Source organism: Xiphophorus hellerii, chromosome 6 (genome assembly GCF_003331165.1).
Source record: "Xiphophorus hellerii strain 12219 chromosome 6, Xiphophorus_hellerii-4.1, whole genome shotgun sequence".
In the NCBI taxonomy this organism is placed as follows: Eukaryota; Metazoa; Chordata; class Actinopteri; order Cyprinodontiformes; family Poeciliidae; genus Xiphophorus; species Xiphophorus hellerii.
This window is the reverse complement of record NC_045677.1, coordinates 9,165,670-9,179,010: the sequence shown is the minus strand read 5'-3', so window position 1 is coordinate 9,179,010 and position 13,341 is coordinate 9,165,670. Positions and strand designations below refer to the sequence as shown.

The 13,341-nt window shown below is 39.0% G+C and overlaps 1 protein-coding gene across 1 annotated transcript; it reads left to right on the top strand.

Moving 5' to 3' along the window:
* The first annotated feature begins 9 nt into the window (after positions 1-9).
* On the top strand, positions 10-10,607 carry casq1a (calsequestrin 1a). The gene is made up of 11 exons (XM_032566545.1): positions 10-276; positions 2,376-2,469; positions 3,269-3,369; positions 4,411-4,522; positions 4,719-4,792; positions 5,462-5,592; positions 5,696-5,741; positions 5,893-5,947; positions 6,105-6,205; positions 6,323-6,397; positions 9,426-10,607. The coding sequence occupies exons 1-11, from the start codon at positions 40-42 to the stop codon at positions 9,909-9,911; spliced, it is 1,512 nt and encodes a 503-aa protein (XP_032422436.1). The 5' UTR covers positions 10-39; the 3' UTR covers positions 9,912-10,607.
* The last annotated feature ends 2,734 nt before the right edge of the window (positions 10,608-13,341 follow it).

Here is a 13,341-nt window from a genome sequence, read left to right as displayed (position 1 = left end):
GATAATTAAAAGAAATCTGAATCATCTCAGAGAGAAGCCATGAAGTGGACATGGGTGCTTGTGGCAGTCTTGCTGTCATTTGGCGGGCAATCACTGGCCACGGAGAGCTTGGACTTCCCCGAATATGACGGCAAGGACCGAGTACACAACCTGGACGCCAAGAACTATAAGTCCGTGATGAGGAAGTACGATGTTATGGTGGTGTACTACCATGACCACCCCGGATCCAGCCGCGTCGCCCAGAGACAGTTTGAGACTGAGGAGTTGGCCCTCGAGGTGGGTTGAGATGGATATGGAGGAATCATTTAAAATAGACCCAGAATTAACATAATACTCAAAAAAAAAGTACTATTAAAAAGGTGGAGTTTTTAACTTTGTAGCTCATTTTGGGTTTAAAGGCTCAAAATCAAGCAATGTTCTTAGTTAAGAAACCTAAGTGTGAATGTCTGCATAATTTGCAAAAATGTAAATGCATGAGGGAGGGGGGGCAACAAATCCACACATTGCCTTGTTTTGTTTCTTTCTTTCTTATTCCCCAAAGACTGTGCATGATGTTGAGTGCATGTGCATGTCAATCAAACATTAGGACCCCTGTCAGCCTGGACACTCAGCAGTTTTCTCCACATTACGTCACCATCCAGCATAAAGCTTCTGCATCAGCTCTCAAGGTGTTGAAGAACGGCTTATCGAGGATCATAGAGTCAGTTTGCACATGATCTATAATGCAGCAATCATCAAATACTCCCCAAAAACCATTGCTGGCATTTAGCATTAACAAAGTTTGCAGATTTGACATTTCATTAAAAGTCATAAAAACGGCATGGCTTTGTCTTTCCTTGTTTTTCCTTTTACAAGATTTAAAACTAAGAGTCGGCGCTCTTTTAAAAGAAATTCCATTTATATCATTCATGACAAAAAAACTAAGAATGTGGCTAATTTAGGACATTTCATCACATGGTGCATGTCTAATGTCATCACCTTCCTAAAATAATGGCCTACGTCTTTTTTTTTTTTTTTTTTTTTTTTTTTTGCCAAAAGTAATTTTAGAAAAAGAAAAAAAAAACCTTTTAGCAAAAATAACTTGGGCCATTATTTTAGGAAGATGTTTAGACGTGTTCAAGAACTGCATGTTGCAAAAATAAGCAAATAGATAAACCTGCTTTTATGGACGTTTCACAACCTACTTATAATAATAAAAAAAAATGCGTTGGCTCTCAAATTCCAAATGGGATATATAAGGGCATAATTCTTTTATTATGGTGAGGTATTTATCTACAGTGACGAATGAGCCTCTGGACACTCCAAGCATGCAAATATGACTGGAATGTCTGCATTAAACTCACCTAAAACATGAGCTGACAGTGAAATCTATGGTGGAAATATAAACGAAGAAGGATAAAATAAAGTTGAAGGTAAATTATTGAAAGCAAAACATTTAAAACCAAGAAGAACAAAGAGATTGAAGTGAGCATCTGCCTTTAGCATATCACATCATCTCAGCAGGTTCTGGTGTCTCCGTTTGGTGGGGGGTGGTTTTGGTCAGGGCTGCAGGCCAGCACTGGGGGGTTCTGGATTCAGTGATGCCACCTCAGCTCCCCGCTGTGACTGACACTTGCAGCACTGTACTTGTCAGCGGATCCCCGAGTGCTGAGCGTCGCTCACCAAAATAGCGCCTGGGCTGGTGCTGCTCCTCGGTTTATATTTAACCTGAGATGCTGGAGTTAGAGGCTTGGGTTTCTCCTCGGAAACAGATAATGATTTAAACTTAATGAGGTATTATTGTCAGTGGGGGGAAACGGCAAAAGGCAGGACATTTTGGAGGTGATGGTACTCTGGATTAGTGCAAGATAGATTATTTGTAATATAGCTTGCAGTATGATTTAATGGCGACCCATCACCAAACGACAATTCACGTTCTCCAAAAAATGTGCCAACAATGTAATTTCACTTTTCCAATTTCTGATCTACGACAGACAAGCTCAAAGCAATGCAAAGAATCATCTGCTCAACAGCCTGCAGGGCGGCCTGTTTACGCCGACTATTTATGCCGCTAAAGGCAGCTGCTCAAGATCTCTTACTCCACTTACATGTGTGAACGTGAGCTAGTCAGCGAGCGATGAAGCAAATGCGTTTTAGTCTTTAAATGCACTTGGACAACCTTAAACCAATTCCTCAAGGCAGGAGGGTCACAGCCCATTGGTGGAATCGACAGTCAGTCTTGAGGTTCATGTTTCGTACAGATTTAGAAAGTGCAGAAGCAGCTCTTTGAAAAGCAGGCTTTTATGGTAATGGAGCTCCCCCAGTGCAGATTTTCCTCGATATGTCGATATTCTTAATGAAACGTGTTTAGGTAATGGAGTGTTTTGTTTTTGCAGCGTGCAGCCCAAGTCCTGGATGAGTTTGAAGACGAGGATATTGGAGTTGGACTCATCGATGCAAAGCTCGACAAGGTCGTTGCAAAGAAATTAGGTAAATACGTTAATAGAGAGATGGTAAACAGACGCAGAAATCTGTATTATATTTTCATCTTCCTAAAATAATTGCCTAACTCTTTTTATTATTTTTATTTTTTTTGTTAAAAATGACTTAGACCATTATTTTATGAAGGTAATGATGTACAACACTGCATATTATTCATACCGCTTGAACCTTTTTACATTGTTTCTTGTTACAGCTACCAAAATAAATCCGGTTGTGCATAAATTGATCAAACTATCCACTAAGAAACAGTAAAAATATTAGGAAATAGCCGTCTCTGCATTAGACAAGTACTTCTTAAAATTAAAAAAATATTTCATATTGATGTAATCAGAAAAAAAAAATCTGTGTTGATTTGATTGATAAAATGATATTTCAGCTGCACACCGAAATGTCATCTTGAATTTTCTATTTATGAGTCCGTCTCTAGAGTCTAGAGAGCCACATAAAAACACTGGTTTTTGCCACTTAAGCCGAGACTTTGACTGGGCCATTCTAACACAGGAATGTGTCTCGACCAAAACCATTAAATTGTTGGTCTTGTTGAACGTTAAGGTGATGCACAGCTAGTTTTTCTAAACACATTTAAGCTATGCAAGGAGCTTGAATTATGCAGTATCCTAATAAAATACATTGACCTTTCTCTTTGTGATGTGACATAATGTAAAAAGCTTTAAGGCATGGGAATATTTTTTACAAGGAACTCATATTTCCCAGATTTCTGTTTGCTATGGCATTACAACATGTCGCGTAAGATCAGTCTCTTAATAACTGTCTTCTTTCTCTGCAGGCCTTGAAGAGTCCGACAGCATCTTCATCTTCACCGACGATGAAGTCATAGAGTACGATGGGGAACTTGAGGCAGACACTCTTGTGGAGTTCATCTATGATGTTCGTGAGGATATAGTCTCCCAGTTAATAGCCTGCCTTACTTAAGCGTGAAGAAGGAAAGCAAAATACTTAGAACCTGAAATCAGGAAAAAAGGTCAAGATGCGTTTTGAAGATGCAAATGGATACAAAAACGATCATTTTCACATTCACGTGACATATTAATAAGAAATTTCCAGCGTAACCAGACCCACTTTGAGCTGACATCTACTCCCATTACAACTTTCTATAGAAAAATAAAAAGAAGAAATGATGCCAAATAGTACACAAAGATTATTACCACAATTAAGATGATTTATAGAAATAAAGTTAAGTTTATGACAATGAAAAATCAGCAAGCCTTGATAAAAAGATCTTCTATCAAATCATGATTGCAGTTATCTACTGCGATTGAAACCAGATATTTTTATACACTGAATAAAAACACAGGACATGTCTCCAAAAATGAAGATCTTTGTCCGTTTGTGCATCTGGCCATCATGTCAAACAAGAAAACAGTGTTTTCCAGGTGTGGCCTTAAAATAAATCCACATATATCCCTCCAATTAACTCAAATAGCTCAGTTAACCTGTCCGAGTTAACTGATGACATCATCATCATGGCTTCCCATCATTGCTTAAAGAGACAGTAATAATTCTGAATTTGAAGGAAGTTGCAGAAAACGTTTGAAAAATAAACTATGTTTTCTGCCATTTAGCAAATAGAAATAATTTTGGTAATCCTAACTAAGATAAAACAGGAGAAACTTGGTCTGATTTAACTTCAGACAGTGATGAAAAAAATGTGTGTGTATGTCCTTTTATTTGGTTTACATCTGGTTTCAACCATATATATCTGACCTGAAATGCATAAGTCAGCAAAACATAAAGACAATATGTAAATAGCTTTTAGTTGTTGTTGCTGTTAGTAGTTATTTGCATTTTTCCATGCCATCTTGCCTTTTTCCGATCAGGGCTTGTATTTGCTGGCTGCATGGATTTTCCAACCAGATATTCTCACCGCGGTTTTCTTTTCTCTTCCCTCCCACTTCGTTTCTCCCTCAGGTTCTTGAGGATCCTGTGGAAATTATTGACAACAGCAGAGAACTGAAAGGCTTTGAAAGCATCGAAGAGGACATCAAACTGGTGGGCTACTTTAAGAGTCACAAGTCAGAACGTAAGAATATTGTGATGGCATGACTATCTGTATCGAGTAACTGTGTAGCTAGATATGAGTTCAGCAGCATAAAGCCTGGAATAATTTCACGGGTCTGATTTTAACTCACAGTCAGCAGCAGCTGTACATTGTTTGTGATCTCACATATAAAGACTGACCTGCTGGAATAGATTGACAAATACTTGTAATATTTCAGATTTCGAAGCGTTCGCAGATGCCGCTGAAGAGTTCCATCCTCACATCAAGTTCTTTGCGACATTTAATCCTAAGGTAAGGTCATTTTAATTGTGAAAAAGTCATTTCACAATTATGTGAAGTCATTAGCTAAAAAACTGAAAAAATATGAACGCCGTGCATAAGCCTACCTGTACACCAAAGTGTTTTCAAATTCATTCACGACAAGCCGTCTGCTCAATAGATAGGTAGTTTACAAAATAGTCACTGACCGTGACATAAACTATGACATGGAAGGGTCTAGTCAAAGTCAAGACAGCAAACCTTTTTGGAAACACTATAATGAGATTGTTACAGCACAACTGCGAATATACCTAAGCAGAAATGTAAGTTGTTACTTACTTGTTAAACTACAGAATGTACTTTGTTTTTATTGCATCACTTCTGCCATTTTTGTTGCTTTGCATTCAGTTTTGCATTTTATTTAACTTAGACATAAACAATGCAATGTTTTGTGTGCATAATGTGCAAAATTATTTCTTTAATAAAACCTGCAAAGGCTTATTGTTCTGCTTCTATGTGCAACCTGAAAACTGCGTGCTATCAGCTGTTAGCACTATATCCTGCTACTATTTGTTAAAATGGCAGGATGCATATTTTCCTTGCTGAGCATTGTGTTTTTCAGTGATACCCAGTATTTATTCCCGTCACTGATACAGCCATCATGGTCAGGTTATAAATCCAATTACTGTTGTTTTGTGGCAGGTTGCTAAGGCCCTGGAGTTGAAGCTCGATGAAGTAGACTTCTATGAATCCTTCATTGAGAATCCTGTGGTCATCCCAGGAAAACCTTACTCTGAGAAAGAACTGGTGAAATTCATTGAAAATAATGACAGGTAGCTCCTATTGTTGGCATGCTACAAGATATTTTTAGTTAAAAGCGTAACAATCTGAATAAGCTAAATATGCTTTTGTTTTAATGGCTCTGTGTTTGTTTAGACCAACACTGAGGAAACTGAAACCCAGCAACCTATATGAGATCTGGGTAAGAAATGTTACACTTTCAGCTTTGCATCAGTTTTTTTTTATGGAGAGGCTTTAAGTAAATGTATTAATACATATATTTATTAGTTTCTGATATTGTTATCTTCATCTCAAGTGTTTTAGAGTACAGATTATCCTTATTTTGCTCACAGGATGATGATGTCGGTGGAGAGCATATTGTCGCTTTTGCAGAAGAGTCCGATATCGGTAAAGAAAAATGCATTTCAATAGAAAATTCTTCTAATAAACAGATGCATTTGTATGGTCAGAAACATATATGTCTATAAAGAAATAAGTATATCATGAAAAACAGAAGCAAACAGCTTTTAAAGTTTTACTTGAACTGTGGTCTTCTGCTCCACAGATGGCTTTGAGTTCTTGCACAAATTGAAACAAGTTGCAGAGGATAACACCGACAACCCTAACCTCAGCATTCTCTGGATTGACCCTGACGACTTCCCTCTGGTAAGAAATAATATGATACAATACAATAAATGATACTGAGCAATCTAAGTGAAAACCTGGATTTAAAAGTTGGCAACAGTGGTAGTGCCATAATTATTTCATTGATTCCCTCTTCAGCTTTTGCCACACTGGGAAAAGACCTTCGGAATCGACCTGTCCCACCCACAGATTGGTGTCATTGAAGCTGATGATGTAAGTATTAGTCATAGGAAAATATTTGTTCATTTGTATAGTTTATCTGTTCTTAAATGTTGCTAATTAATTTTACTGTTGCAGCACATTTAACTTAAGGTGGGTTCTGTTTTTGACTACAGCTTATCTGTACGGCAATAGTTTAAGCCCATGTATGTATAAGAATGTCATATAAACAGGTGCAGCTGCTGTGTTATCACTTAATTTCACCCTTTCACAGTTTTGATCTTTTCTGACCGCCTATGAAAAGATGAAAAGGAGCCATCTGCCACATTTTGTACTGGACACACATCCCTCTTTGGGGGTGTTTCTAATCCACTAGATCCCAGCATTGTGCAGGTTTGGGGACGCTCATAGGCGCTTGGCTGAGCTCCAATATGTTGGAGTTCTCCGTAGTGAGTGAGAGGCTTCCCTTTTAGTGACATAGAGTTGTGAGATAGATGGATATAACTTGTGCCAATGTGCTGAAGAGCAGTTCTGATAACCTGGTCTTCATTTAGCCTCTGGGTGATGTGCTGGAATGGGTGGCATCTGAATATTCCCTTGTGTTCCTGGGGGACTTTCATCGTACCATTGGCAATGGTGGAATCACCTGCACAGGTATGATTGGGAGGAATGGATGTCTGTTCTAGGTATGGGATGTCCAGAACATGTCTGGACATAAAGGGATCAATGAGTGCACTTGGTACCACGCCACCTTCATCCAAATGTAAATGACCAGTCTTGAAATCACAAGATCAGACCTTTGGCTTTATGTCTTCAAAAGGTGGTTAAAGGGAGGAGCAGAGCTGGCTATTGATAAGCATCTACTTGTTAATTGGATTCCATACCAGGAGAGCTACCATAAAGACCAGGTAAATCTATTTGAGTGGAGGGTGACCTAGGAATGTGTGATGAAGGACCCAGTTCAGGAGTGATTTAACTCCCATCCACGGGATAATTTATCTCATGTTTAGAGAAAGGTTGAGACAATGGAATCTGAATGGTCCGTGTCCAGGATACTCAGTAGATGCAGCTTCCAGGAGCTGTGGTCTAGAGGCAATTGGTAACGATTGTGATGAAACACACAGGACCTTTGAATAGGCACAAGCAGTGGCTGAAGTTGCCAAGCTAAAACGTCATACCCTTAGGATAGAGGTTTTCAACTCCCGGCCTCAAGAGCCAGTGTCCTGCAACTCTTAGATGTGTCTCTGCTTCTTCTTCTTTCCTTTTTTTATGGCGGTTGGCAAACAACTTATAGGTGCATTACCGCCACCTTCCAAATGTGTCTCTGCTTCAACACACCTGTGTCAAATAATGAGGTCATTAGCAGGACTCTTGAGAACCTGAAGGCCTACTCAGAAGGTAATTCAGCCATTTGATTCTGGCTTGTTGGACCAGAGGACACATCTAAAAGCTGCAGGACACCAGCCCTGAGAACACCTGCTTTAGGACTTGGTAGTCTGTGAGAATTCCTAAATAACTGCAGACAAGCACCACGTCACCAGAAGCACTGCCTTTTTTGTGGTTGCAGAAGCTATAACTCTGGCACAGATGGAATTCAGAAAGGCTGTGGTAAAGTGATTTTTTTTTCTCTCTTGGCCTCGAGGAAGTTTTGGCAAAAAGAAAGGAGGAAAAAAAAGGGCCAACATAAAGATATATTTCATTTTGGGATTGGACCCAAACCTGAATGAAGGATATAGGCCAAGACAATTAGCACATTGGGAACTTCTCAATCTGGTCACCATAGTCTGTGGTGAGAAGACAGAGTCTAAGAACTAAATGTAAGGTGGGTTCATCACCACTGGTGAGGTAACTGTCAGCAGAGCACCAAGAGGAGCAGTGACTCCTCCCAAGATGCTGAGAGCTCTGGTTGTCATGGCTTCACCTGACTTTAGTGCCACATTAAAGATCAGTCACGCACTGAAGAAGTAGAATCAGTAGTAGACTGGAGGTCCCAGTTGTTAAGAAAATTGTAAAATGGTAAACGGTTTGTGCTTGTACTTGTACAGCACCTAACAGTGATTCAGTTATTCACTAATTTAAACATGTGATGGCAAGCTACTGCATAGTAGCCTCAGCTGCCCTGGAGTACACTGACAGAGGTGAGGCTGCCATGCAGTGATGCCACCAGACCCTCTTACACCCTTATTGCCCAAGGACACAATGACAGAGGCAGACAGAGCGAGGATTGAACTGGTAACCTGCCAACTGCAGGATGAACTGCTACCACTGTCGCCACCATCTTCCCAAGAAAAGGGGATGGCCAGAGTGCTCCAGCTGTTGATGGATCACACTTGGAACGTTTACACAAGGGCTGGAAAATAGGTTTTGATCAATTACCTCTGACTTTAAGAGGGGTAGTTTGGCTTTTCTTCAGACTGTGGCAAGCTATACCAGATTCTTAATCTATCTCTGGTTCTGCTTGGTTAACTTGAGTCTAGTTGTCCAGTCCATATGTGTTTTGCCAATGCTAAAAAGATCTACAGCTGTGACCCCCATGGCATTTTGTGTTGGGTGGGCTGCTGTAAGAGTATGAGTGTTTCAGATGGACTTCCCAGTCCTTGTACAAAACCTTTTTCTCACTACAAAATGAGCTTGTTCTGAGTGAACTGGACATTGTCTTTGTCAGTGAACCTGTTTAAGGCGTTCATGATCATAAATACTTTTATGCTAAGCTGTTATCAGTAATATCCCCTTCCTTTAGTTGACAGATGTTAATGATTTGTTGTATCACCATATTGCATCAGTCTGCCTCATCAGCTGATTTGGCAGATCAGATGATTGTGAGTCTGTTGAGATAATTGTCAAACAACTACTAGACCTAGACAGCATAGGAACGTATTATTTTTAATGCTGTTGCTCAGTTGATGCAAAAACTAGACTTGACATCTTACAGCTGATCTGGTAAATTGGCACAACTGACAAACAAGGGGAGGTCTAGTTCTTTTTCCCTGCTCACAAATAACTGAGTTGATTTTCAATTTGAATTTGAATTAAATTAAACGGAATTGAGAAACATTCCTTTGCTGCTGTTGTTGCTGTGCAGGCTGACAGCGTGTGGATGGACATTGATAATGGGGAGGATTTACCCTCTGTGGATGAGCTGGAAGAGTGGCTTGAAGATGTATTGTCGGGAGATATTGATCCTGAGGAAGACGACGATGACGACGACGATGATGATGACGATGATGACGACGACGATGATGATGACGACGATGACGACGATGACGATGATGACGACGATGACGACGATGATGATGACGATGATGACGACGATGACGATGACGACGATGATGACGACGACGACGATGATGATGACGACGATGATGACGACGATGATGACGACGATGACGACGATGATGATGATGACGACGACGATGACGACGACGACGATGACGACGACGATGATGACGACGATGATGACGATGACGACGATGATGATGACGATGATGACGACGACGATGATGACGACGATGATGACGATGACGACGATGATGATGACGATGATGACGACGATGATGACGACGATTAGATTGCTGAGTCGTAATTTAAACTCTAAGTCTGACCAATGCCATTTAAAGAGTCAACATTACCATCGCATCGATGACTTTGCTGAATCAACAGTTTTTGTGACAATTTCTGATCACGAAGTCGTCCGTTCATGTAAATCCTTCATCTTTTCATCATCCTCTCTCAGCAGCTCACCAGAATCACTATATTCCATTAGTTTTTTTGTCGTTCTCCCTGACAAAGTTACTGATCTATGATGTAAAAAAATCTTCTATTTATTTCCACATGTCTTGTACAATAAAAGAAGATATTCTTTAAAAATTCTGTCACCTACTGCTTTTGATTTTGAACATATTAAAGTTTTTATATTCATAGAATTGAAAGGGTTTTGTTGTTTTTATGCAAAACATATAAGCCCAAATGTCTTGTCTTTTGCTGTTTGCATGTTTTATGTGCATTCAGATATTTTCTTGTTTTCCCCGGTACTGAACTGAATAATATCCGATTCAAGGGTGCTAACAGTCTGTCACGTTGGGTCTCAAACTCCACCAGTCTACTGTGTTCAGTCAGTGTGATGCTGTACAATGAAAGTACTGTACATCATATGGATGTTTTCTATGATGATGAATTATGACAACAACCAGATTCTATTTTTGTAACGAGAGAATTTTACTTTACTGTGAAGTCTTAAATAAACAACAACTTGGAAAGAAATTCACTTATAGTATAATTCTTACAGAGGTGAGCATGGGTGTTTGTTTTCTGCATTTTGGCTTTTCCTGTATGTGATATAACAATGTTCTCAGCAGGAAACGATAAGGTAAGGAAGGCAAGCAGATCAAATCTGCTAGTTGGTGTTTGTTTTTAAAATATAAAGAAAAAAATATAGAAAAGTGTTCCCCTCTTTCCGATTCAGAACATAAAACCAATTTAAGTATGACTCATGACAACACAAACAAAGGCAAAATTCTGTTTTTAAATGAAGGTGTTTATTATAAGGGTATGTAAGTCTAGCTGTCCAGTTCATATCTGTTATATACACATACATATATACATATGTATATATACATACATATATATATATATATATATATATATATATATATATATATATATATATATATATATATATATATATATATATATATATATATATATATGTATACTGTCCGTCGGGAGCTCCACAGGGTCAATATACACGGCCGGGCTGCTATAGCCAAACCTTTGGTCACTCGTGCCAATGCCAAACGTCGGTTTCAATGGTGCAAGGAGCGCAAATCTTGGGCTGTGGACAATGTGAAACATGTATTGTTCTCTGATGAGTCCACCTTTACTGTTTTCCCCACATCCGGGAGAGTTACGGTGTGGAGAAGCCCCAAAGAAGCGTACCACCCAGACTGTTGCATGCCCAGAGAGAAGCATGGGGGTGGATCAGTGATGGTTTGGGCTGCCATATCATGGCATTCCCTTGGCCCCATACTTGTGCTAGATGGGCGTGTCACTGCCAAGGACTACCGAACCATTCTGGAGGACCATGTGCATCTAATGGTTCAAACATTGTATCCTGAAGGAGGTGCCGTGTATTAGGATGACAATGCACCAATACACACAGCAAGACTGGTGAAAGATTGGTTTGATGAACATGAAAGTGAAGTTGAACATCTCCCATGGCCTGCACAGTCACCAGATCTAAATATTATTGAGCCACAAAAAAAATTGTTTAAAAAGCTTTATTTTAAATTTAAATCACTTATTTTTATTTGAAATTTTTATTTTTGCATATCAGAATTTTTTGGTTGAGTCTAAGTTTTTTTTTGATGCTCCCTTTTCTGGGTTGAACTCAACGTTTTTTGGTTGCGAATCTCACATGAACATCCTGGGCGGGGCCTAAAGACAAGCGATGTAAGACGTGTTCCTATTGGTTAGCGCTGACTATATTTCCCCAAGTCGGTTTCTTAATTGGTTTTAAAACTAATGCATGCTTATGTGTTGATAATGGCACATTGCAATAAAAATAGGAAACTTACCACCAACATCCTGGCAGAAGAATTGGAGAAATATGGTTAGCCAAACACACCTGGCCCTTAAAAGCAACACTTACCTACCTGGCCATCTCTGATTCAACACTTGCTGGTCTCTCCATCCTCATGTTCTGATCCTCTCTAGCAGCTGGAGGAATCGCTCTGTTCAGCCTACAAGTGCTGTCCTGCTTCAGCTCTGCTGGTCATACTAGAATGGGGAATTAGGAGAACACCAATTTAATTTTATAACATAACCCAGCAAAAGGCATATTACATCTAATTCGAAAAAATAAAAACTAACATACACACCAAATAATAAAAAAAGACAGAAATTATGTGAATATCCTCCTTCGGACTGTGATCTACCAGCTTGGTTTTTCATTTTGCACCTGGAAGAAAATATATATTTAAGAGTTACATTGCCTCCCCTCATCCACAGCACTGATTATGTGTTTGGTAAATAAATAATCTGTACAGTCACTTGACGTGTGGTGCACATTAATGTGGACCTAATAACATAGGTGCAGCAATCCGCTGTGTTTTCCCAATTTAGCTTCCATGCTAGTTAATACACACACGAAATATTACACAACAGTTTTAAACACATATTTCCTCCAGATACATTTGGTATTTTCCACCCTTAATGCCACTCGACAGAGGTGTGCTGGTTAACAAATTCAACATAAAGACAGGCGAATATCACACAAGCCTAGTTTATGCACTTTACCTAGTGCTAACATTAGCTAGCACGATATGCTACCGGGGATCGCGGCAGACAAAATATAAAAAACTTGTCGTCACAAGTTGTGTAAGATTTCTTCTTTGAAAACTGGGTGGACACTTTAGTAGCTGCTAAACGGAGTAATTTTGTGAAGATTACTTACCATTCACATTCTGTGTCCGGCCACCGAAGCCCTGCAGTTCTGGACAGAGTTCTGAGATCGCAGGGAGTCGGAGTCATCCGCTTTAGTCAGCGCTAACCAATAGGAACACGTCTTACATCGCTTACATCGTCTTACATCTTTAGGCCCCGTCCAGGATGTTCATGTGAGATTCGCAACCAAAAAACGTTGAGTTCAACCAAAAAAAAGAGAGCATCAAAAAAAAAAAACTTAGACTCAACCAAAAACTTAGGCTGTCAACCAAAAAATTCTGATATGCAAAAATAAAAGTTTAAAAAAAAAATTAAGGATTTTAATAATTTAAAAAAAGCTTTTTAAGCAATTTTTTTTGTTTAAAAAAAAAATAATTCTTACAATTTGATTGAGATACATTTTTTGTTTGAAACTTTTTTTTTTGTTGAAAATCCAAAAATTTTGATCACAACTCTATATTTTTTGTTTGACCTGATTTTTTAAAATTATTTTTTATTAATTTATTTATTTTTTTGATTGATTTATGAAACAAATTTAACTCCACAGCAGACTTTCA